The sequence below is a fragment of the Schistocerca serialis genome, chromosome 9, assembly GCF_023864345.2.
Source record: "Schistocerca serialis cubense isolate TAMUIC-IGC-003099 chromosome 9, iqSchSeri2.2, whole genome shotgun sequence".
NCBI classification, from domain to species: Eukaryota; Metazoa; Arthropoda; class Insecta; order Orthoptera; family Acrididae; genus Schistocerca; species Schistocerca serialis.
Window position 1 is genome coordinate 94,083,731 of NC_064646.1, and position 27,184 is coordinate 94,110,914.

Here is a 27,184-nt window from a genome sequence, read left to right on the forward strand (position 1 = left end):
ACCACAATTAAAATCAAAAACTTTTTATTTTTAGCCGCACCTTTCAGCTACCTCTCTAAGCCGCTCCGGGTTAGACATTTTTCGTGTCGTTGTACAAACTTTCCAATGTCCTCGTCGAAGAAAGCAGCCGCGTGTCTTTTCCGTCAATTCTCTACGCTGGCCTGCCTTTTGTTGTTTGTGCCAAAATGTGGTCTTCATAGCCAACGGTTCATGTGATCAGATATGAAGGGCTTATTTCAATAGTGGTACAAGTCCATTTTTGTTTATTCTGAAACACAGAGTCCTAAAGTTAAATGAGCGCTGAAAAATCTGCACTTGAGATACCAGAAATATTCAAGTATGTAGGAATGAACAAAAGTGGACTTGTACCACTATTGAAATAAGCCCTTCATATGAACAATGGAGGGAGCCAATTAAGAATTGCATTGTGGGTGATCAAACACGCCCCATCGAAACCGCTGCAGGAGCGTCTTCATTGCCCGTACAGAATGCGGCTGAAAATTGTATTGAAGAAAGAAATGCATGACATTTATGTTATGTGGGCTGCATAGCTTCAGGATTGGCGGGAGACACTGTTGTTTTAGGCATTTCTACGTGATCACTTCGAGCTCTGAACTGAAAAAAGCGACGTGAAGAGATCGACAGGCACACTAAAGACACTGTCCAACACATCCGCGCAACGTTCCATTGGATTTTCACAGTGGTTTGCATTTCGCACCTAATAGGACCTTACTTTCCGAATATGCCTCGTAAAATGGTCAAAGCAAGAGCGAGAAACAACAGTTGGGATGTACCCAGATGGAAACTACGCCGCTGATAATACACAAAGTTTTCATATATGGAGTTGCAGATGAAGAAATATTTAGTATTATGAAAAGGTAGAGCCAAGAGATAAGTGGTATTGCGGTTATTGAATGAAAATATGTATTTGATACAGAGATATGAATTTGCTACTTGAGGATACCAGTGGCTAAGAAATCGACCAAGTAAACAGCGTGTGTGAAAATCATGGCGTTTATCCAGTCGCATCCATCGTAACTGTAAATAGGAAGGGCTGATGTGGCCAAACAACCGAACGGTACACACACGGCTTGCGCAAGTATTCATAGCTAGAAGCAGTCGGCTAGAGTTTTCATTACTTGTTGAGCTGCATCACGGTAGCAAAAACTTGTCAAGGCTAAAGACTGGAGTATAGTTTGTTTAAGCCGATGTGCAAATATTTGTCTAAATTTTTGGATTGCATTTTCGTAAGCAAGACAGAAATTTTCTTTATGCTGTTTTGATTGTTCTGCTCAGTCGATATGATCATCCAAGACTACAATGCGATCTTTTACTGTTTATTGACAGAGAAATTGGCTAACATGAAGAAGCATTGTAGGAACTGTTTCACAAAAGTATCGGCGATCAACTTTCGGTGTGACATGAGACTGACGTATGTCCTCATTCCAATCTCGTATAGCGCGCGGAAAGAACGAACACCTATATCTTTCCGTATGAGCTCCGATTTCCGTTATTTTATCGTGGTGATCGTTTCTCCCTATGTAGGTCGGTGTCAATAAAATATTTTCGCATTCGTAGGGGAAAGATGGTAATTGAATTTCGTGAGAAGATTCCGCCGCAACGAAAACGCCTTTCTTTTAATGATATCCAGCCCAAATCCTGTACCACTTCTGTGACACTTTCTCACGTATTTCGCGACAATACAAAACGTGCTGCCTTTCTTTGAAATATCTGGTAAGGATCCAACACCGTGCAGCAGTATTCTAAAAGAGGACGGACAAGCGTAGTGTAGGCAGTCTCCTTAGTAGATCTGTTACATTTACTAAGTGTCCTGCCAATAAAACGCAGTTTTTGGTTAGCCTTCCCCACAACATTTTCTATGTGTTCCAATTTAAGTTGTTAATAAACTAAATGTCGAAATGAACGGTGTCAAGTACACGTTACAACGTACGATAAATTAATTGCAAGCCGTCCAACGAACTTGCAGATGGCATGACGTATGAGGAGAAAACGGCAACAGAAAAAGCACAGAAAAAAGATGCTGTAACCTATAATAACACTTTAGTGACCAGTGTGAACTATAGTCCCCATTTATTTGTTTTCGCTGAAAGTTCAGTGGTAATCGGTGTTCCCACTTCTAACTTGTGCTACCATCTGTGTTAGAGTGTGCTAACTACGTGTAGATTGTCAACGGTTAGGCGAAAGCTGTTGTATTTCTACCTTGCGAGTCAATCAATGCAGAAGCACACTTCCCGCGTGAAAAAGAGCCACTGGTTCGACCGCTACAGCGTTTTTTTGGATAGTGTGCTTTCCTTTTGCGTGTGACGTTACTTGTGTTGTATTTATCTACTTTAATATTTATGAGGGAGATAGTATTCGTGTCTATTTGCTGGATTTGACTGAAAATTACATAAATATTAGAAGGTAAGTTAGTGGAAGCAGAAGTGAAGTATTCTGCCCATTGGCTGTGGCAGAGTATAATAAAATAATGGGAGGAATGGATAGTTTTGATCAGCTGTGTGAACGGTATGCTGTAGGCCGTCGTCCATGGAAGTGGTGGCACAAACTGTTTTTCTTTCTTGTGGATTTGGCAGTTATCAATTCCTACGTTATTTGGAAGCTACAGAAGACAGAAGCAGACCAGCTAACATTTAGATTGCACTTGGCAAGGCAGCTTATCTCTGGCTTCTCAAGTCGTAAGAGAAGAGGACGGCCTGTTCATTTTCAAACACCAAAAACAGGTGTGTCTGGAGTACCAGATGAAGTTTGTCTGGAGAAAGTTGGAACTCATTTCCCCACAAAAGGTACAACAAACAGAAGATGCCGCCAATGTAGCACCGAGAACAAAGAAAAGAGAACAAAAATAATGTGTAGCAACTGTCGTGTACCTTTGTGTGTAGCACCAAGCTTCTCTAAGTTCCATAAAACATCACCTTAGTGAACTCAAAGGACAGTATGAACTAATACAAATATAAATGTAATGTTTAACATGTTTTTGTACTAAAAAAGTAAAGGAAATATTTTTTTTTTAAAGTAGCAAGTGAAGTTACTCCAGAGTTCGGTGGGAACAATAGTTCCCACTAATTTTTTTTTATACTCATAGGCTAAACTCTCAGTTTCAAGATTTAAACTATGATTTTATGAACGGTTTCGTAGCCCAATAAAGTGTTCATAAAAAGTCTACAATTTCCGGAAATAATTTGGTCACTAAAGGGATAAATTAAGATAGAAAGAACCCACCGATGATGGTGATATTTTTCGCTGACAGTAGTTTTGGGAATAAGTAAATAAATATCAAAAAGTGTTTTGCATCAAGGCGGACTCACAATTCCTGTATTGTTGCTTTTCTATACTAACACGGACCAAATGGAAGAGTTCCAAGATAAAGTTATTGTGAAAAACCTTGCTCGAATCAAATAGCGCGGAAATTCTCGCTTCATGTTGTCCACGACATGCTTGGTGTTACAAGCATCATTAAAAAATAAAATTATAAACAGCCGACCAGTTGCAATGGATAAAGAATTCTTTACCTAGGTTTCAACAAATTTAAATTTGTCTTCTTCAGAAGGTGGCAATTTTACATTAGTATGGACTAATGTACCATCGCCGTTTTTACAAATGTCGGCATAGATCCATTTGTCAAAATTAAAATATAGCCCTAGAAATAGGGTTTGTCACGTAAATATAAATTAGTACATGGATGTTACAGAGCTCACAACCGAAATATCATTAAAAAAATTAAAACGTAAACAACTGCAACGCATACAGACTAAAAATTCGAGTGCCGTGATAGTAATGAAGTGTGCATGAGCGCAAAGTGAGGTGGACATTGTCAGACACTGACCTCTCTTCCCGATGCAGCCCCTGCGCGTGCACGCCCACACTCCAGTCGGGGTGCAGAAGCACGTGTTGCACGACTGCATCCTCTGCTGCCCGGGAAAGCACCCTGCAACACAACACAGCGGCTACGGTCACTACATGTGTAAGTGAGGTGGCCGTAACTCCGGACTACAGTCACCATCCCCACTCTGCCAGTACATCCTTAACTGTTGTACCGTAGCCGCGCGGTTTTGAGGCGTCATGTTACGGACAGTGCAGCCGCTCCCATCGGAGGTTCGAGTCCTCCCTCGGTCATAGGCATCTGTGTGTGTGTGTGTGTGTGTGTGTGTGTTGTTCTTAGCATAAGTTAGTTAACACTTATTTATGTACTGTGTAAGTCTAGGGCCCCTTAGGAATTCACACACACATTTGAACATTGGTTGTACCATAATGACGCATTTCATTTCTTCAGTGTCTCATTAACTGTTGTAAGTTACATGATCATTTAGCAGCCAACTTGATTATGAGCATCTTCTTACTACGTAGCAGTAAACACCCCACTCCTGATCTTTAAAGAATCGAGCTCGTATACATAAAAATGACCAGTGCTACAGCTTCCGTTGGTGCTGTTTCTCGGTTTCCGCCCTCTGTTGCAGGTCAGACGGTATCGTTTAGTTGGCATGGTTGCAGTTGTTTGTCTTCTTCTCGTGTTGACTGGCGCCACTCGGTTTCGCAAGCATTGCCTGTCCGCTAGTGGCAGCAGCTGCGGCTATCGATAAGTAGTAACTGTTGCCCTATCTTTGGGGCCACGTCGTAGTTTTTCCGTGTCGTGTGAGTGTGCCAGTTCAGTTGGGGACTCAGGAGGAGCCAGGTCCAAGCAGTGCGCGAACTCACCAGGACCACTGGCGGCACACATGGACTGCCGGAAGTAAGGGCTGTGGGCACGAGGGTGCATGACCTTGTCGTAAACCGGATCCAGTAAGCTTTAAGATGAGCGCATTTCAATCCAAGTAGAGAGCAGTCAGTCACCCATATGGGCCCATAGTCTGTATGTGGTGTTATGAAAGATTATCATTGCGCCGTCATGTGCAAATTGGTGGATCTGCATATCGCTTAGGACTTGAAGACCCTACTGTGTTAAAAGCACTTGGCTCGATGATTAGATGGAGTGGTCACTCAACTGTGAATTAATGAAGCAGTGAAGAGATTTGTTTCATTGTGCCAACCGCCGTCTGAGTTGTCACAGTGAGTTCAATGTGCGTTTGTGTGCCTAATGAATTTGATGTCACCCATTTGGTACTTGGTTTTGGCCTTCAGAGTGGTATTTTTTATTTATTGTTGGGTCTGGAATTAATGTTTTAAAAATATATGTGTAACTGTAAAGGGCAACCAATAGTAGCTGATTACAGCCCCGTCCACAATCGTAACCGAATCCTGCCTTCCCTTGACTACCACCAGGTTTCAAAACAGCTTCATTCTCTGATTACTTTACAAATGATCTGATGTGTTAAATATTTTGCGATATGCATGCAGGCGAGAAAAAGTTTATACAAAGTATGAAATTATGTGTACAGTTTCTTCGAAGTCGCTAAGTGTTCTCATACCCAGATACTGAATGAGCACAGTTTATGTAATTTACTCGCCGTCAGTTACTCAGTCACAGTGCCTCAAAATACAGCACACAGTTTCTAACTGTAATGCTTGTCTTGCGGTATTAAACCTTTGACATAAGACTATACGCCATAATTGGTGGATCATAAAAACGTTTATAATTTTTAAATTTGGCCAATAGTTATATTTGGCAATGGAAATCGCATTATTGTCGCCACTGTAAGCCGCCAGTTAGGCCGCCTGCACCTGTGACCGAGCACCAAGAACCACATTAGCCGTTTAGTAATGTAAATAGTGAGTATTTACGACGACAGCTATGGAAACGTGTGCTGAAAAATATCATAATGTATGTGATCGGTTCTGGAAGAATGTTCGTTGTGCAAATGTCTTGATCATTTGACTATTTACAGGTTTGTAATATCTATGTAATCATTCAATGAGTTCCATTAAGGATTTATAGGAAGAAGCTTTTGTTCACGAGGGGATTTAAGGAACTTCTGGCACAATTTGACCTAATAAGAATGTTTATAAATTATAATATGAACATGTGTGCGTTGATGCGAAGTTTTCGTTATGTATAACTAAAGTGTGTTATCTTTTGTTACTGGTTATCATTCTTTCCGCGGTGGTGAATTTAAGCTACTTCAAATTTGTTAATGTTCAGGTCCTTTCATACATTTCAAACAAAAATATGTTTCGTTCGTGCCAATGAGAGGACCTTCTTTTAATGCTACCTACTACTTCTCTTCAGAAAAGATATTGAGAAAAGACACTTGTTACAGAACGTGTTACTTCTACACCATTCTTGTCCCTAGTGAGATTTTCTTCACCCTCCCCCTGCACCCCCATGTAAAATGAACCAAGTGAAAATATCTGCACTACTTTTACTGTTTGTAAATCACATTTGCTGGATTCCTTATCTTTGAAAAGACAAAAATTGTAAGACTCCAAGCTTTCAATGCTTTGTGTCTGACACTGCTACTCACAATAAGAATAACACTGTGTCGGCCTTATAGCACTGTAGTGTAATTACATAGTTTCTGTTGTGCTGTGCATCGAAATCGTTTATTGTTGCGAAGCGAATAATGAAGAAAATTTCTGATCTATTTTCGGAACTACTAACAACTCGGACAAGGTATTTTATGAGATACAGAAGCATGTGTGATCCACATTGCTTGATAGCTGCTAAGGAAGAGAGACGTTGTTGGAAAGGAATAATCACAGGCAATGATGCATGACATGAAACACAATACATGCGCAACGGAGGTCGGATGTTACAACGAAAATCTGTACAGATTTCACCGCATGGGAAAACAAGATAACGGACATAAATAAAGTTTATGTTTACCACAGGTCATACTCCCAACATGAAGGACAATATCGGACCCTCAGTAAGGAATACGCCCTCCTCGGCTACTAACGCACATTTCGTTCCTCGTATTCATGGTGGCTACAAAATCGTACAAGAGTCCTTGCAAGATGTTTTCCCACTCCTCTCACAGTTCTTGCACGGTCACGGGGGTAGGGAGAGGGAAGTTCCACGTCTGCCAATACCATCCTAGGTATGATCTATAGGGTTTCGGCCCGGGGAGTATGCAGATCTTTGCACACATTCAGTATCTTCTGTTCGCTATGTGTCCGACACCTGAGCGCTCCTGTGTGTGTGTGGGCGGGGGGGGGGGGGGGGGGGGGGGGAGCGGGGGCGTTGTAGTTCATAAACAGAAAGGCGGGACCCTTTTCTTTTGTTGGGCCATCAGTCTTCTGCCTGGTTTGATGTGGCCCGCCACGAATTTTCTCATGTGTCAACCTCTTCATCTCAGAGTAGCGCTTGCAACCTACGTCTTCAATTATCTGCAGGATGCATTCCAATCTCTGCCTTCGTCTACTGCTTTTACCATCTACAGCTCCCTTCAATACCATGGAAGTCATTCGGTGATGTCTTAAGAGATATCCTATCGTCCTATCCCTTCTTCTTGTCAGTGTTTTCCACGTAATCCTTTCCTCTCCGATTCTGCGCAGAACCTCCTCACTCCTTACCTCATAGTCCACCTAATTTTCAACATTCGCCTGTAGCACTACAACTCAAATGCTTCGATTCTCCTCTGTTATGATTTTCCCATAGTTTCACTATCAGACAACACTGTACCCCAGACGTACATTCTCAGAAAAGGTTTCCTCAAATTAAGGCCAATGTTTGATACTAGTATAGTTCTCTTAGCCAGGAATGTCCTTCTTGCCAGTGCTAGTCTGCTTTTGATGTCCTCCTTGCTCCGTCCGTGATTGATTATTTTACTGTGTAAGTAGCAGAATTCCTTAACTTCATCTACCTCGTGACCATCAATTCTGTTCCCAGAATGAGATTTTCACTCTGCAGCGGAGTGTGCGCTGATATGAAACTTCCTGGAAGATTAAAACTGTGTGCCGGACCGAGACTCGAACTCGGGACCTTTGCCTTTCGCGGGCAAGTGCTCTACCAACTGAGCTACCCAAGCACGACTCACGCCCCGTCCTCACAGCTTTAATTCCGCCAGTACCTCGTCTCCTACCTTCCAAACTTCACAGAAGCTCTCCTGCGAACCTTACTTCACAGAAGCTCTCCTGCGAACCTTGCAGAACTAGCACTCCTGGAAGAAAGCATATTGCAGAGACATGGCTTAGCCACAGCCTGGGGGATGTTTCCAGAATGAGATTTTTACTCTGCAGCGGAGTGTGCGCTGATATGAAACTTCCTGGCAGATTAAAACTGTGTGCCCGCGAAAGGCAAAGGTCCCGAGTTCGAGTCTCGGTCCGGCACGCAGTTTTAATCTGCCAGGAAGTTTCATCAATTCTGTTGTTAAGTTTCTCACTGTTCTCATTTCTACTACTTCTCATTACCTTCGTCTTTCTTCGATTTACTCCCAATCCATTTCTGTACTCATTAGACTCTTCATTCCATTCAGCATATCATGTAATTCTTCTTCACTTTTACTGAGGTTAGCAATGTCATCAGCTAATCTTATCATTGATATCCTTTCACCTTGAGTTTTAATTCCATTCCTGAACCTTTCTTTTATTTCTATCATTGTTTCATCGATGTATGGATTGAACAGTAGGTGGAAAGACTACGTCCCTGTCTTACCCCATTTTTAATCTTAGCACTTCGTTCTTGGTTGTCCATTCTTACTATTTCCTCTTGGCTCTTGCACATATTGTATATTATTCGTCTGTCCCTATAGCTTATCCATATTTTTCTCAGACTTTCGAACATCTTGCACCACTTTTCGTTGTCGAACGCTTTTTCCAAGTCGACAAATCCTATGAACGTGTCTTGATTTTACTTTAGTCTTGTTTCCATTATCAACCACAACGTCAGAATTGCCTCTCGGATGCCTTTATCTTTTCTAAAGCCAAACTGATCGCCATCAAGCACATCCTAAATTTTCTTTCCCATTCTTCTGTACATTATTCTTGTCAGGAATGCATGAGATATTAAGCTGATTGTGCGATAATTCTCGCACTTGCCAGCTCTTGCATTCTTCGGAATTGTGTGGATGGATATTTTTCCAAAAGTCAGATGGTATGTTGCCAGACTCATACATTCTACACATCGACGTGAATAGTCGCTTTGTTGCCATTTTCCCTAATGATTTTAGAAATTCTGATAGACTGTTTGAAATCCCTGGGCTAGCAGGACGGAGTGTATGTAGTTATATTTGTGGAAAGGGGCCAAAACACACACAATCACACAAGCAAGGATCAAAACCTTCAAGGTTTTAATGAAAGACCTCCTTTGATTTAACTAAGGTCGGCTGAAGGCTACATCGAAAATCCAAGGGACAAGGCCTAAGCAAGGAAATGAGGTACAGGACTTCTTCTGGAGGTTTCACTTCTTTAGAAAATATTTTTATCTTCAATATAAATAGGCTGAAAGCCTTAGCTTAAATTTTTCCCATAGAACTCGGCTGAAGGCCTCACATTAATCAAGAACAGTGTTACGGCTTAAGGCCGAGACAAAGGTTTTCAAAGTTTTATCTAAATAGGCTGAAAAGTGAGCTGAAGGCCGTATATCAACAAAACAATTTAACGGCATAAGGCCTAGGAAGAAGAGCTTTCAATTTGAAAAGGCTGAAGGCCTCATCTTAAAATATTTCGTATAAAACTCGGCTGAAGGCCTCATAATAAAGAATAACAATCATATGACTTAAGGGCAAGACAAGGATTTTGAATTTTTAATGTAAGAGAGATTAAAATCTCGGCTAAAGGCCACACATCAGGCAGAAAACAATTTGACGGCTTAATGCCTAAAGGGAAGAGCTTGTAAATTTCAACTAAGATAGACTAATGGCTTGTCCTAAAATGCTTCACATAATTCTCGGCTGAAGGCCACATACGAAACCCAAACAGTCTCACGGCTTAACCCAGACAAAGAAATTTACTATTTTTAATTTAAGTTGGAAAACTCGACTGAAGGCCACATAAAAACTAGAAAATATTTCTTACGGCTTAAGGCCTAGGCACAAGGAATTTTCAATTTTAATTCTGAAAGACTGAAACTCGGCTGAAGGCCACATACCAAACAATTTTTTTTATGGCTTAAGGCCTAAGAAGTAAAGCCTTGCAAAGGCCACACAGAGTACTTGAGAGTAAAAAGGAAATCACTATGTAAAACAGAAGGAGCGGCGCTGGGAAGTTTCCAAGGATCGGCCTGGGAAGGTATCACTAACGCACGTTTAGGTGAGAAAGGTAGGCAGAGCGACAACCTCTTAATCGGAAGGCAACCCAACCGCAAGCCAGCCGACGAACCAACCAACGAGATCAGTTCTGCTCCACCCGACCAGCAAAACGACGACAAGATGTCAATAGCACAACGTTCTGGATACTGTTGCTCAATCCAGCCAAATGAGGATAAACGCCCAAAACTACCAACAACACCTCAGCTGTCGAACTACACGCCGTGCTGGACAGCGTCAACTCGGCCAGGAAAATACACTGCCTAAAAGTACGTCAACGACCAGGGCAGGTCACTGGAACGGCAACGGCCACAAGGCAGAAGATACCGCTGGTACACTTCATTGATGAAGGAATGAATTAAATTAAGTTAAACACCACACAGGGAGTCAACTGCAATTCTTGCCGGCTTCAATTCATACACGGTGTTGCTCTCGGGAATCTCCCAGAAAGCTACAACCAGGATCAAACGAAGAGATGTGATAGCAGCTGAGGCTATCATACAGGTACAGTGAGCCCCTGGATCGGTGGGCGACGAACTTCGTAACCCCCGCAAGAAACGCCTTACAACTCCAACCACGCGTGCACACTGCCAGCGGCTCCGGCCTGACTACGCGCCACGGAGACTTCCTCGGTGCTCTGCCCCAATCGACCGACTGCCTCACACACGGAAACGGCCAAAAGACCAAATACACGTCGGCCGATGAGACGACCGGCCGTACGACCAACCAGCGGTCGTTCCCGCTCCAGTCTCCTTCCGTCGGACAGTTCAAGTGTTTCCCCAGCGGTCGGCAAGTACTGTCTATCAGCACTTCACTGGCGCTCCGTCCCCGACGCTGACTTCCAGACAGACGACGACCCAGAAATACTATCGGTCGCTCCAGTGATGGTACGACAGTGCACTTATCGATAAGCGCTGCTGCTGCCACTCACGGGCAAGTAAGGCATAAGTTTGTGACACCAGTAAATGGAATAAGTAAACGAGGCGGCAGTGCCGTAAAAGAAGATGACAAACAATAAATGGCATGAACACGAGCCGCGCACGGCTCACTGTTATCTATCCCTTCTCACGCATTTGACGTTAAGTCCTCCAAAAAAATGGTTTTGAGCACTATGGGACTTAACATCTGAGGTCATCAGTCCCCTAGAGCCTAGAACTACTTAAACCTAACTAACTTAAGGACATCGCACATAGCCATACCCGAGGCAGGATTCGAACCTGCGACCGTAGCAGTCGCGCGGTTCCGGACTGAAGCGCCTAGAGCCACTCGGCCACCACGGCCGGCTGTTAAGTCCTCCAAATCTCTCTTAAAATCTGATTGAAATACTGGATCCCCTATCTCTACTAAATCGATTCCTGTTTCTCTGAGGGACCTGCTTCACCTCTGAACAGACGGTCATGATCTAGAAGAATCTCCCTGCGATACCGCTGTGCTGTAACGTTACCTCGCTCAGAGATATGCAACGGCGTCTGGCCATGGTGCATAATGCCTACTAGCACCACAGCGCCTAGGCCATATCGATGACGTTCATGAAAATTATGTGATGTTTAGCGTATTCCCCTCTCTCTGCACACAGACTGATGGCCAGAACCACTTGCCACAGTGCAGCGACATTCGTCACAAAAAAAAAAAAAAAAAAAAAAAGGAAAGGTTCAAATGACTCTGAGCCCGACTTAACTGCTGTGGTCATCAGTCCCCTAGAACTTAGAACTACTTAAACCTAACTAAGGACATCACACACATCCATGCCCGAGGGAGGATTCGAACCTGCGACCGCAGCGGTCGCGCGGTTCCAGACTGTAGCGCCTACAACCACTCGTCCACTCCGGCCGGCACATTCGTCACAGAACGTCACTCTAGACCACTGTCGTAGACCGCAACCAACACACTCCCTACACCAACAAACTTCTTCTCGACGATGATCTTGTTGAAGTGGATCACTTAACATACTTCCGAGCATCCATACCAGCATGAATTAACCGCTGCGAAATGGTTCTAGTCGAGACATGTCTAGCAGTAGCGGTTAGTAGGTGCGATCTGACTAAGAATGACAAGTATGTTCCTTTTCTACATTAGGGTTTCGTATCGCTTCTCTTGCTGTGTGGTGGGCCGTCTACGATAACGGCATGCTTTTGCATAGCATTTCCACCTTCAGCGCCCTTTTTTAATCATGAGATGGCACTGTTGAACACACTCATTACTGTGGTCACAATAGTGACACTTTGCACGGTTTCGATCTGTCCAACTGCTCGTCCACGATCGTAAGCATTCAAATGACGTCTCGGAGAAGCACTGCCGTGGCAAACGGCATGTTGCACTAATTGGTTCCACAACAATCTTCCTGAAACACCACAGTGCATGAACGGTCGAATGCACATAGAGCGTTTGTCCACTGGCTTCGTGGCATTAAACACGTCCCAGCAATACACTTCCTATTGTCATCATTGATTGTGTACTCCGCATCAATTGTTGATTGTTCTGTAGAAACTGGCAGTTGTTCCTTAGCAGTGTCAGTCGTTCGTTAGCGATTGTCAATCAGTGTCTATATCTCGGTTTTTCTACCATGGATAAGAGTATATATGTAGTGATTGGACTTTGTGAGGAAGATATTGCTCATACATTCGTTATGCAAGCTGTAATCTCCATCACCTTGTGACACGCGTTAATGTTAGTTATTAAATAAAAAATCTAGTTAATAGCACCATCTTACAAAATAGTGATAATCGTGATGATCTTCCAAAAAGTGTTTGATATCGTGACCGGAACGTAACTGAATCTTTTTTTTTTTTTTTATCCCAACGAAAATTTCATTTTACCGCTCAATAGATAATTACTTCATGTTAGAAACCACTGCTCTAACATATATTTTGCTTTTTACTACATGTACATACTAGATACACGATCCAATAAATACAAGCCTTTTCCTGTTTTGCAGCTTTCTTTCCGTCTGTCTCCTATTATCGGCCTAGAAAAAGTATTTTGGCAGTTTTTTACTTAAGATTCCAAATTCTTTTGTTCCATTTGCGATTTTGTGTGGCTGTTTCTTCGCATATGTAACACTATGGTTATCCACCCTGTTACAGTCTAGGAGGTCCCATTATGAAAATTTGTGTGCACGTGTTTTTAGATCTAATGGTGTTTCTCACTAATGTTCTTTCTTTTTATATTTGTTGACAGTGTGCTTTTACAGTTTCCAGTATTATCAATTTTTGCGATGTGTGCTGGCATAGTCATTTGTCTGTGTTATGGTGGCTACATGCAGTTCAGTTTCTGTACTTTTGTAGCGTGTGTGTACGATTGTGCGTGGTGAGGGAGGCACTTTAGGATTTGGGAGAGATGTGTGGAAATTGGTAATATTGATTGTCATCGTAACCTATGTGTATTTATCTATGCCTCTATGTATGTGTGTGTGTGTGTGTGTTTGTGCTTGTCTATATGTGTATTTTCTGTTGATAAGAATGTAAATTGTTGTGATAGACATAATGGATGAGTTATCGCTTAGTATGCTTCTGTTCTGTACCTCTGTTCGCTATTGTTTCAGTAGCTGCCACAATCTGAGCCTTGATGTTTGTATTAATTTTGTCATTCATGACTTCCTTAAATCATTTCAGATACGACATTGTCAGAATGTCTATGAACACTCATGAGCGATAAAATGTGAGACACTTGCTAAGTTGCGGAAAGAGCTCTTCGCTGGGAACAGCGAATACAGAAAGTTCAGCTTTTCAAGTGACAGTGATGACATCACCCCAAATACAGTCGAGCTTGTATGGGGGAGCCGAACGATTTCAGCGCGTTTGGTCGCTATCACGCTCTGGTACGCCAGAGGTTGCTGTTGGGTACTCTACGCATGGTGCAGTGAATGTCAGCGGTTTCACCTGTCCACCTGTCGCCGTGAGTACTTGATTCTGCTCCCCCCCCTCCTCCCCCCCGCAGTCAGCTGCCGGCTGCCGTTGTGAGAAACGTGCTGAACATAGGGATCATCTTCAACTTCAGCTGCAAAAAACCACTTTCCCGCTGAAAGCTGGACAACAACCAATGGGCAGCCATACCACCCAGAACCAGCAACCGTGCTGCAACTACCTCTCACCAGAGTTTAAAAACGACAGATCTTTTTTTTTTTTTTTTTTGAGTCATCAGTCTTCTCAGTGGTTTGATGCGGCCCGCCACGAGTTTCTCTCCTGTGCCAGTCTATTCATCTCTAAGATATCAGCACGACGCTCGAGTGTGAGAAATGGGCGCCTTGAGTGTGCAATCGCAACGTGCATTGGTGGACGCTAATTATAAAGTACTGTTACCGCGAAAAGCGCCCGTCTCTAACGACCTCGTTGTCGACGGGATGTTAAAGACCGATCTTCTCCTCCTTCTGAAATGTTACTTACTGTCCCGGATGCAGCTGAAGCATTTAGGCTGTGGTTCTTTTCAGGTTTGCAGAGTGGCTCGCTCAACATTTCATAGTCCAGTGATCCCTCCACTGAAATTCTTTTTCTTGCTGAAACTTTCGGAAATGACAATAAAAGTGCTTTTAACAATAAAAGTGATTTTAGAATGTATAGACATAGCGTTGAGTGAGATGTTATGTTTTATTTCTCACAGATTTTTTTTATTGTTTTACTGTTTTCTATCGCACTCGTTCATTAAAAGATTGCGGGCCGCGGTGGCCGAGCGGTTCTAGGCGCTACAGTCCGGAACCGCGTGACTGCTACGGTCGCAGGATCGAATCCTGCCTCGGGCATGGATGTGTGTGATGTTCTAAGGTTAGTTAGGTTTAAGTGGTTCTAAGTCTAGGGGCTGGTGACCTCAGATGTTAGGTCCCATAGTGCTTAGAGCCCTTTGAACCATTAAAAGATTATAGTACAGACGTTCAAGACCTATGTGTCATAAGCTCAAACGAACATATAACAATCATATATCCCATCATGCAAGAGTATTAGTTGGGTACGTCAACATTACCATTCGCGAATTTCATGCTGACTTTCAGGACTTTAGAAACAATCGTATGGGAGGCAACCACAGCTAAGGAACTTGCGCATAATGTGAAGGACAATCAAACAGTTTAAAATCCAAGATGGCAAAATAGGCTACGATAAACTGAGTGAAAGTCCGCCAATAGCGGTTTAATGTGATTTTACCTATGTGACTGAGCCGGTACGGCTTGCTGATTTTTTTTGTTTTTATTTATTTTTTTATTTTTTTTTATTTTTTTTACCACCTGCTTTCTCAGTACTCGCCGCGATGTCAATATCGAGATCGGATTGGAGGCTCTGGTCGCCCCATATCTTTGGCGAATCTGTTTCCCTCGCGCAGCGAGGCGGACAAAAGGAGGAAGAAGGGGCTTGCAGGGAGATAGTTCCGGACGGTGCGTGAGGTTCAAATGCTTCAAATGGCTATGAGCACTAAGGGATTGAACATCTGAGGTCATCGGTGCCATACAACTCAGAACTACTTAAACCTAACTAACCTACGGACATCACACGCATCCATGCCCGAGGCAGGATTCGAACCTGCGACCGTAGTGGTCGCGCGGTTCCAGACTGAAGCGCCTAGAACCGCTCGGCCACAACGGCCGGCCGGTGCGTGAGGAGCGACTTCGATGTCGGAAGGTGAGGCCGCTTTGTCGGGGGGCCCCGCAGAAGCAGTCGGTTGCGGACGATGCCGTGGGCTGGAAGATCCTGGTGCGGAGCACCGATGTTGTCCAGACGGCGATCATCGTGTGGTTATTCAAGGGCTGAAAAGTGATTTCTTGGTTCTGCCCTTGGATTCCAACGAAGAATTACGGCAAGTTTGGTGTATGAGGTGAACATAAGAATTCTAAAAGTGGTTAATGTTGGTGGCGCGTATATCAGACTTGTGAGTGGTGTAAGCTTTGCTTCGGTACTGCAGTGTCCAGCTAGAGCACTGCTTGGGAGGAGAGCGTTGATACCAGCATTGTCATCTATTTAGCTGCTCTAAAGTAAATGACTGTTTGGGGTCGAAGGTGGAACCAAGTGAAGGACTGAATCACTTCTTGTCTTATTAAGAAACCTAAGTTGGCCCCAGCGTGTTAAACTCTGTTACCTACAGTTAAAACGAGTAACTGACACTCTGGTAGTGTCCATGAGTGAATTTTAGAAGCGCCGTTAAGTGTTTGTAGTAAGGTAAAGATTGACTTGGGAGCTTTTCAGTCGGACGCTTATGAATCATATTAATTGCAGTTCACTTCTTATGGTATTTTACAGTTCTACTTGTCATGGCGAAATCGCCGATAGTATTTCCATTATTTAGCTTGGGGCGTCATTTTGTGGTTTGGTGTGACACCCCCCCCCCTCCCACCAAGAGTTTAAAGTCCCATATATTTTCTTACTGTCTTGCTGAGGTTGCCTTGCAACAGTTGTTGGTTTCTCTTGTCTACTCCACCGTACTGCTGCGTGGTGCGGTGCGGTATAGTCTAAGTGTTCACTAGTACCACATCTACTCCCTCGCCCGTTTTAAGTTTTGCGAGCCGCCCCCACATCGACGTAAAATCCCAGTATTCAATTCGTGTAAGTTGGTTGCTCCCTGTTAATGTTTTATAGATCGCAGAAAATCTTTCCCGTGCCGCATGTGATCCTGAAGGAGAGCACGGTGCACAACAGCGCATGACCACGACGAAATCAAGAGATATGTACTGTATATTCTTTTAACGGATGTAATTACTGAGATTAAGAGTTGATTTTTGTGCTTTTTATTTATTTCGAAAGGAAAAGATTCCATACCTAGTTAATTGTAACATCTATGCTTAATTATTTGTCATAATTCGTTGGGAGTAGAATGCAGCACATGTAGGAGGTTTATGGCGTAAAGTGTTTAAAAGGAAGGAAAGCATTTTGTGATACGGTGCGCATCGTAGAAGCTACAGGGTTTGAGCGTACGTTGATAGTGATCAGATTTTATTGCATGTAAGTCGTTTTAATTAAAAATTTTGTGATCAATATTTTATTGCCTTTAGAGATCGCAGATGATATCTACGAAAATTTGGATATTGATGTGGTGTAAGAATCTTTTATTTAACCTTGCATTATTAAATTTGTATTTTTTTTTCCTTCGCTTAAAAAGGTATTTTGAGTTTCAAGCGTTGTAAATTGATGCTGAGAGCTGTTCTTTGATCTGTTAAAATAACACTTAAGGAACTTTCATTAACAAACTATATTCAGGACCTTGTTGTTCAAGATAACGAATCTTCACTTACTATTTTAAAATCAAGTTAATAAAGTTTTAAAATCAACTTCCACGCATTCAAAGCATTGGCCTTCGGGCGTTGTCTGATGTTTTCCCGGTATTTATCCCAGCTAACGCCAGCGGGGGCCATGTCACTGACAACAGGTTTCATACCCTGGAGGTGTACCTTCAAGTCATATAAAAGTAATACTTCATGGGCCACGGCTTCCAAGGTGCACTCCTCGGTAAAACCATGAATGAACCGGCAGGTGGGCGTCTGATATTTTTTTTTTTTTTTTTTTTTTTACTGGTCATGCACGGTTCGATAGGACGCCCACCTGCGGGCCGCAGTGGCCGTGCGGTTCTAGGCGCTACAGGCTGGAACAGCGCCACCGCTACGGTCGCAGGTTCGAATCCTGCTCGGGAATGGATGTGTGTGATGTCCTTAAGGTAGTTAGGTTTAAGTAGTTCTAAGTCTAGGGGATTGGTGACCTTAGATGTAAAGTCCAATAGTGCTCAGAGCCATTTGAACCATTTTTTTACGCCCACCTGCCGGTTCATCCGTGGCTTTACTGAGGAGTGACAATCTTTCCTGCGCGCTTGCAAAAAATGGTTCAAATGGCTCTGAGCTCTACGGGACTTAACATCTGAGGTCATCAGTCCCCTAGAACTTAGAACTACTTAAACCTAACTAACCTAAGGACATCACACACATTCATGCCCGAGGCAGGATTCGAACCTGCGACCGTAGCGGTCGCGCGGTTCCAGACTGAAGCGCCTAGAACCGCTCAGCCACACCGGCCGGCTGCGTGCTTGCACGTTGGAAGTCGTGGCCCATGAAGTATTAGTTTTATATGACCCGGAGATATATCTCCAGGGTATGAAACAGGTTGTCATAGAGGGAAAAACACAATAAACGTTTTTGGGTGATGACTGCCAAACGCAGTTAAGTAATGTATAAAATGCATATTTTAACCATCAGCTGTTTTTATTTTAAACTCAAATTCTACCGGTTTCGGTACTGAACCGTCTTCACGGATGAAGGGCTAAAATGGTTAGGCCGCCATATTGCATTAGGCATTACTTAAAAGGTGTAATGCATGCCATGAATGCAAATATATGAGACAGGACTTTAAAAGCAAACATTCGAGTTGTACGGTATACATTTAGAATTCGGATGTTTGCTTTTAACGTCCTGTCTCATATATCTACATTAATACCATGCACTATACATTTTAAGTAATGACTTATGCAGCATGGTGGCTTAAATCATTTTAACACTTCATCCTTGAAGATGGTCCAAGACCGAAACCGGTAGAATTGGGTTTAAAATAAAAACAGCTGATGGTCCAAAAATGCATTGTATACATAAAAACACAATAAACCGCTGTTGCGGACTTGGACTTTCACTCAGTTTATTCTCGACTATTTTAACATCTTTGATTTTAAATTCTTTGATTGTCCTTCACATTATGCTTAGGACATTACCCTCGGAAGAAGACAAGATATTACTTCCCGGAGAGTTCTTAATTCGCTTGCTTCTAGCCGTTTCAATCTGACAGAGGTCAGGCACGGTTCGTGAGACAGCCTCACCTCTCTGGGCTTCCACGAGCGACGAGAGCGCCAGGACGGCGAAAACGGCGACGGCCACACCTGCAGAGATCTTCATGGCGTTGCGGTCGGTAGCGGCTACGGAACACTAACAACACCTTAACGAACCGCACTCTGCCTTTTATATCTGGCGTCGTCAACGCCTCTGGAGGGGGCTTACCCGTGTCTGCAGCTGCTTACTGAGCTCACAGGGATTCCCCCCCAGCCGTGGAGGCCTGCCGTTCTCAGAACTGCTGAAGTGGTGTGATGACTGGCGAAACGTCATTGTAGAGGGCTGTGCAGCAGATCACTGGGCGGCAAGCGAGTCGGCCCCTCGCTGTTTGACCAGGATACAGTACTCCACACGTCACGCTACTTCAAAGTTACTCCAAACGCAACTGGGAATTCCGACCGTAAGTTGCTGTCTGAAAACATCTTCGCTGCAAGAAGGACTGCTGTATTCGGAGGTGCTTAACCTGCTGCTACTCCGCGTGTATATGGTTAGTACGGGGCGCATTTGCGAAATACCGTCTGGAAAGAGATTTCGGATTATATTTTCTGGAAATACAGCAGTGGGAGACAAGGATTTATTTTTAAAATTACGCATGTTCCAGAATGAATGCGGTACAATAAATAGATGCCTAAAAATTAGTAACAATGGTGTGCCACCTTTTCTCTGTGGATCTGAAAAATGGACACTCACACACTGGTAAAAACAAGATACAAGCAACCGAATTGAGATTCTTAAGGGCAAAAACACAAAAAACCAAAAAAAGCATGATCCCCTTCATATAAAATTTCAGATGAAAAAACAAGGGAAGGATTAAGAATGAGCTCTTTGGGAGAAGACATTGTAAGCTATAGAAATTAGTACATAAAATATGTTGACAGAATGCCTAAGGAGAGGGTCCCAAGAAGAGTGTTGTACTGCAGGCCTAAGAGAACAGGATGTCTGGGAACACCAAGAAACCGATATTCGGACATCTTCTGAAGACGGAATAGGCAACATTGCCTAATCCAAGGAGTGGAGACGAAGATAGAATAGCTTAGGATCTGCTTGTCAATATCTGTTTGCACATTCTGGCACTTCTAGCAGTACTGTCATTACTTTCCCTCCTCATTGTCAACATATTTAGTGACGTTAATCGTAAGTCATCGTGGTGTGCGGAAGGTTATCCGGCCACCAATTATGTCCCACTGACATAAACTCAACCCGTATAATAGTGCCGACCCCGTGGAAGAAACGAGAACCGCCAAAAGAAGAAGAAGAAGAAGACGAACAACAACAACAGTAAGTTGTCGTGGCTGATCATAAAGGCATTTCCCACTGTCATTCTATGTGCTCGCCCTGCGGTAACAGTGCACTGTAGTTTGAACTGGATTGTGGATGCACCGAGTCACGTGAACGATTTCGTTCTCACGGGACTAGGATTCAGTTTGACGAATAATACGTCCTCGGCGAAGCATTCAACAACTATACTTTATAGCCAGTTCCAATAGACATCCCTAGTGAGGTATTTTCTAGACCATCTTTGTTCACATGGAAAAGAAATACACTGCCTGACATAAAAAGTGAATCGCCAGAAGGCGGGGAGAAAACGAAACGAATTACAGTCGAGAAAGCATGTCACGTTATTATAGCGATTACGAAATAGAGTCAAATTCACAAAGAACTTGGCAATATGAGCCCACTTAACTGTCTGATATTGCACCCCCTCTGGTCTGGATGCACGCTCTGATTCTGTTGGAATGGGAGTCATAAAGCAGTTGTACCTTCCACTGACGTAGGTTGCCCCAAAAGTGTTGTAACGGGTCCTTGATATACGGGATACTGGGCGCTGGGATGGACTTGGTCACTCACCTTACATCGCAGACACATCTCTCTAGGTCTCGGCCAGCAGGCGCTGTACCAAGGTAGGGATAGTAGTTTTCTTGGAAGGTGCTGCACATTTGTAGGAAATTAAACTTATACAAAGCATACAAGACAAAGCGTAAAGACACTAATGTGACCAATGCCTTAGCATTGGAGGAAGCATGAGGCAGTCGCTGAACGAATACACAGGCACGGTGCTGTGATCGTGACTGTTCGCCAAGGACCGTCCGGTAGAGTACCAGAGAAGTTCGGGGATCCTAAATGTTAATCTCTGGAATAAGGGTGACATTGTCTTTGCGAAAATCTTTTATGGTGAATTATAATTAAAAACGAAAGGAATAAATGTACTTTTAGACATCTAACGAAGATACGTAAGGAAGATTAAAAAAAAAAAAACACTTCCTTAGTTAACTTGGATCTTAATTTTTCTGTCTTGTTTTGTTAAACTCCCCTTTCCTCCTTCGACATATAAAACGACTGCCACCGCCATTTCTTGATGTTTGTCGGGTAGACATAACCTTTGACGAGTAACTCAACCCTTGTTCCTTGAAGCGTCCCGGCCTCTGAAGTTTGTCTCTGTCTGAGCTTTATTTCCTATGCCGGTATACATGTATTGTATCCGTTGTTTCCCCATACAATACGACTATTGACAGGAAATTTTGATGTATTTCGTTGTACATATTGAAGTCAACAATCAGCCTAGCCGTAGTGCGTAAAATTCTTTACTTTACACTTGCCAGCAGGAAATACGTACGATCTTCGGCGACAGTAAATAAGTGAAAATCTGGCTGGAAGTCTCCCTAAGATCGTTATATAACAATCTGCCGCTCCGTTTATAGAAGCCACCTATTTCCTTGTACATTTCTAGATCGACGTCCGATCCATACATACGACAATATCGTTAAGGTATCAAACGTGCTATAGTCTGTTCAGAAAGATGTCATTTTGCGGAGCCACTCTGTTGTTGGGACCGTCCCGTTTACTACGCCATAGCAGACTGCTCTGACATTGAATGTAACTCCATCTTCTGGTGGAGTATGGGACTATGCCTGTTCAATGTTGAATAAAAACTTACTGTTCTGACATTAGTGTTTAGGAGGTAGTTTTGTGTATTTTATTCAACTTGACACAAATTTTCGAACGGAACATTGAAGGGGAACGAACTTTTCGGCGCCAAGGAGGAGATTTGATTTTTAGATTTAGGGAGAGGTACGGATGAAATTTCAACCCGGTCTTAAAAAAATCACATGGGGCTGAAAATTATTTTGATAACATATCTTGGCCTGCTGAATTCAGTGGATAAATCTAATTTGCTAAAAAAATGTATTTAATTACTTTTGAATTTTTTTGTTTTTAAAAAATCATTATTTTTTTCAAACGTGTACTCGGAGTTATTGACTGTCACAGAATGGATTCAGAAAAACAGTTTGACCTAAAAATGTTTAAAATTGAGGGATGTGTAGCATTTTTTATTGTGGCCATTTTGATTTTTTTCAAATAAGTTGAAGTGTAGTTAGTTGTCTATCACTAGATAGATATGTACAGTGCATAAATTTAATTGAAACACTAATTTTCTATGAAAACGTCTGTATATCTCCATAAAGTGTATGTACATCCGTAATCACGTTTCTGTATGTACCTAATCTATATGATCATCCGAAATGAACGAAATAAATAAGTGTAGCTATAGTTTATATTTTTACGCAATTTCTAGACATGCGTATTTACATTGGCAGCGGACTCATTTGTTAACCGGAAAATAAATATTTATTAAGGTTTCTGGTGCAGAATGGGTAGCGGCGGGGTGTGAGGTTCTTAGGGCGAGCAGGTGATCAACATTCGAATACAGTGCGGTTACTTCACAGTAATTAACTCATACGACGATACATACAGACACTCTATCGACAATACCCCTGCAGTCTACCAACTCTAGCGTGACGTGGAAGCGTGGCAATTGATGACAACGCGACGCCTGGCAGCCAGAAAAGACCCTATCTCATTGCGCGTGGCCAACAATACCCGCGGTGGGCGACACACCCATGTGGACGCTGCAGAGACGGTAATGTCTGATTTAATATGTAAATCTAAAACAAAGAAAACAATTTCCAAACGTATAAAGCCGTCTTTTATTTATTTTTCCTTTAAAGTGGGCCAGACATTGTATAATGTCGTAGTAAATCTGTTTTACACTAAATCCTTGGCCGGCTGGAGTGACCGAGCGGTTCTAGGCGCTACAGTCTGGAACCGCACGACCGCCACGGTCGCAGGTTCAAATCCTGTCTCGCCATGGATGTGTGTGTTGTCCTTAGGTTAGTTAGGTTTAAGTAGTTCTAAGTTCTAGGTCACTGATAACCTCAGAAGTTAAGTCCCATAGTGCTCAGAGCCATTTTTGAACTAAATTCTTGTCTCGTATTATAAATACAAATTTCTTTAAAGTTAACTATACCATAATTTCTTTGAAAAATTCAAAGTGAACCAACCAAGAAAATGTTACTTCTCTGTCAATTTTAAAAATTTTTGGTCCAAAACATTTTTGTGAATTCATACCGTGATAAGTAACAACTCCACGTGTGGGTCTGAAAATTTTTTTTTTTTTTTCAAAATTCAAAAATTCCGAAGTAATGACAAACATTGTTTAGGAAATTTTATTTGCCCACTGGATTCAGCACGTCAACATATGTAACGAAATAAATTTTCAGCCTCCTGCGATTTTTTTGCGACCAGGATAAAATTTCACCGGTATCTCCACTTAAAGCTTTATGCGTTTCACAAATTTTAAAAGATTCTATTAACAATTACAGCCTCGTTATGAAGGTATGGGTTCTAGAAATGGCCTCCTGGAGCCAAAGCGGTGAATGTAAAGTTTGGATGTAGACTGTTTGACTGAAAAAGTAAACCACCGAGGTGACATGGTCGGAAGATAATGTAACTTCGTACACGTCCACACCATCAGCGGATATCTTAAGTGATTAGAATTGCAACTCTCTGTTACATACAGAAGAGCCGCCAGCGTGCATTAGTTTTGTTCGTGTTGTGTGTTGGTAGAAGGCCTGGTAGGATAAATAAGATGTGTGTTCAGCTTCAGATGTTGACTGATCAGTATGAAGGATACGCATATGCCGCGTACCGATGTGAGGCAACGTTATTAGCACATTTGGCCGGCTGGTCAAACCGGGCTGTAACCAGATTTGTGATGCATTCAGATGTGACAGTGGCCCCATGTTGACCTGTATGGAAACTTGAGGAGCATCCGATCGACCACGTCTGACCAGCAAAATGGAGTATCTTCGTGTTGTGCTCCAAACACTTCGTAACCACTACGCATCTGCGTCTGACACCCGAGTAAACGTATTGGATACCCTGCAACGTTCTGTGTTGTCCCACACCATTGATCTAAGACTAGCGGTAGCTGTACAAGGGAAATACCGCCCAATGTGTAGGCTGCCGTGACGGGGAATCAAGGACTGCTGCTAAATGCCGTTGCAGTGTGTTCAGTCATCAACCTCGATTCTGCACTAGCCCGGATGACATTGTCGGCGAATATGGCCGAGACCTAGAGATAAGTCTCATTCTTCCACTATACTGGAAGACACAGCGGTGTTACTCCTGGATTTATGGTACAAGGAGACATAGCCTATGACTTCAGGTCAAGCTTGGCAGTGACTAAGGAAAATCTGCCCGCACAACCGTACTTCAAGGATAATCTACCTCGTCATATATTAACACTCATCTAACAGTATCGTGATGCCATTTCTCAGTAGGACAATGTTCGTCTACACATGGCACGTGTCTTTATGAACTTTTCGCTTGATGTTGACGTACTACCGTGGCCAGTAATATCCCCAGATGTGTCTGCGATGTAAGGTGAGTGACCAAGTCCGTCCCAGCATTCAGTATCCCGTATATCAACGACCCGTTACAACACTTTTGGGGCAGCCTACGGCAGGGGAAGATACAACAGCTTTATGACACCTATTCCAACAGAATCAGAGTGTGCATCCAGACCAGTGGGGGTGCAATATCAAACTGTTAAGTGTGTTCACACTGCCAAGTTCTTCGTGAATTTGACTCTATTTCGTAATCACTGCAATAACTTGACATGCTTTCTCAACTGGAATTCACTTCGTTTCCTCCCCGCCTTCTGGCTCTTCACTTTTTATGTCACATAGTGTATTTCTTTTCCATGTGAACAAAGATGGTCTACAAAGTACCTCACTAGGGATGTCTATTGGGACTGTTGTTGAATGCATCACTGAGGACATGTTATTCGACAAACTGAATCCTAGTCCCGTGGGAACGATATCGTTCACGTGGCTCGGTGCACCCATGATCCAGTTCAAACTAAAGCGTGCTGTTACCGCAGTGCGAGCACAGATAGTGATAGCGGGAAACGCCTTTATGGTCAGACACGACGACTCACTGTTCTTCTTCTTCTTCTTTTGACTGTTCTCGTTTCTTCCACGGGGTCCGCATTGTTATAGTGGCTGAGTTTATGTTAGTGGTAAATAGTTGGTGGTCGGATGACCTCCCGCACACCACGATGAATTACGGTTAACGTCACTAAATATGTTGACAATGAGGAGGGAAAGTAATGACAGTACTGCTAGAAGTGCCGGAATGTGCAAACAGACATTGACAAGCAGATCCTAAGCAAGTCTATCTTCTTCTCCACTCCGTGGATTAGGCAATGTTGCCTATTACGTCTTCAAAGGATGTCCGATCATCGGTTTCTTAGTGTCCCCTGACATCTTGTTCTCTTAGGCCTACAGTACAGCACTCTTATTGGGATCCTCTCCTTAGGCTTTCTGTCAACATATTTTATGTAATAATTTCTATAGCTTACAATGTTTTCTCCCAAAGAGCTTATTCCTAACCCTTCCCTTGTTTTTTCATTTCAAATTATATATGAAGAGGCACATGTTATTTTGCGCTTAAGAATCTGATTAAGGCTGATTGTATCTTGTTTTTACCTGTCTTTGTCAATGCCCATTTTTCAGATCCAGAGAGAAAAGGAGGCACAGCATTAATACTAGTTTTTAGGCATCTATTTATTGTACCGCATTCATGCTGCAACATACTTAATTTTTTTAAAATGCTTTTCATATTTATAACTGATTTACACCGAAGAGCCAGAGAAGCTGGTACACCTGCCTAATGTTGTGTAGGGCCCCCGATAGCACGCAGAGGTGTCGCAACAGGACGTGGAATGGACTCGACTAATGTCTGAAGTACTGCTGGAGGAAACCTGCAGGGCTGTTCATAAATCCATAAGAGTACACGGGGGTTGAGATCTCTTCTGAACAGCACGTTGTAAGACATCCCTGATATGCTCAATAATGTTTATGCGTGGGGGTTTGCTGGCCAGCAGAAGTGTTTAAACTCAGAAGAGTGTTCCTCGAGCCACTCTGTAGTAATTCTGGAGGTGTCGCCTTGTCCTGCTGGAATTGCACAAGTCCGTCAGAGTGCACAATGGACATCAATGGATGCAGGTGATCAGACAGGATTCTTACGTTCGTGTCACCTGTCTGAATTGTATCTAGACGTATTATGGGTCCGATATCACTCCTTCGGCACGCGCGACGCACCATTACAGAGCTTCCACCAGCTTGAACAGCCCCCCCCCCCCCCCCCTGACATGCAGGGTTGTCTCCACACCCGTACACGTCCATCTGCCCGATACAATTTGAAACAAAGCTCTTCCGACGAGGCAACATGTTTCCAGTCAGCGAGAGTCCAATGTCGGTCGCTCAAGGCGAGGAATGGCTCGACTGATTGTGACAGTTTGAGGCACACCCCTGACACACAATGTACCAGGTACTGTGAAATGTCCATACCTATTATCCACCATAAGAAGTGCAGTGTTCCGCCTCTTCACCATACTTTCCGCTAACGCGACTCCTAGTGAACTTGATTGCGACCAAGTGATAGCGTCACTAATAACTATTATGACCAACAAGTAAAAGTGGTAGCTTCTAGGTATCAGTTCTTTAACTGCAAAAAGCGATGAGAACAAACTCATCGCGAGTAGTTAAAAGATTTGCAGGGTATGACAAGGAAATGAAAATTCATATGTGCTTGCGGTGCTTTAGATTCAGATATTATGTTGCGTGATTCGATCGTGTACAATGTACCCGATGTCAAACTCAGGGAACAGATTTTGAAACAGTCTGATCCATCATTTCAGCAGGTAGTGCAAATACTAAATCAGTACGATTCCGGTGCCCTGTCCGCTCATACATTTGAGCAGCCAGAAATTTGTTGGATTGTGTCCCTTAGTTGAGATCTGCCCATTCGTCGGCAGAGGCAGCAGCTCGCCACGACGAGTAAACAACTTTCCACGCCGCATAAGCAGTTTGGTTCAAATGGCTCTGAGCACTATGGGACTCAACTTCTGAGGTCATTAGTC

The 27,184-nt window shown here is 43.0% G+C and overlaps 1 protein-coding gene across 1 annotated transcript in view; it reads right to left on the minus strand.

Annotated features, from left to right (window-relative positions):
- Positions 1-19,045, minus strand: part of LOC126418928 (serine protease inhibitor I/II-like) — a 38,398-nt gene extending 19,353 nt beyond the window's left edge. The window contains exons 1-2 of the mRNA XM_050085954.1: positions 18,909-19,045; positions 3,845-3,946 (exon numbers count right to left, since the gene is read on the minus strand). Coding sequence (XP_049941911.1) covers positions 3,845-3,946; positions 18,909-18,984 — 178 coding nt within the window. The 5' untranslated portion in view covers positions 18,985-19,045. The remainder of the gene's footprint in view (positions 1-3,844; positions 3,947-18,908) is intronic.
- Positions 19,046-27,184: the final 8,139 nt, after the last annotated feature.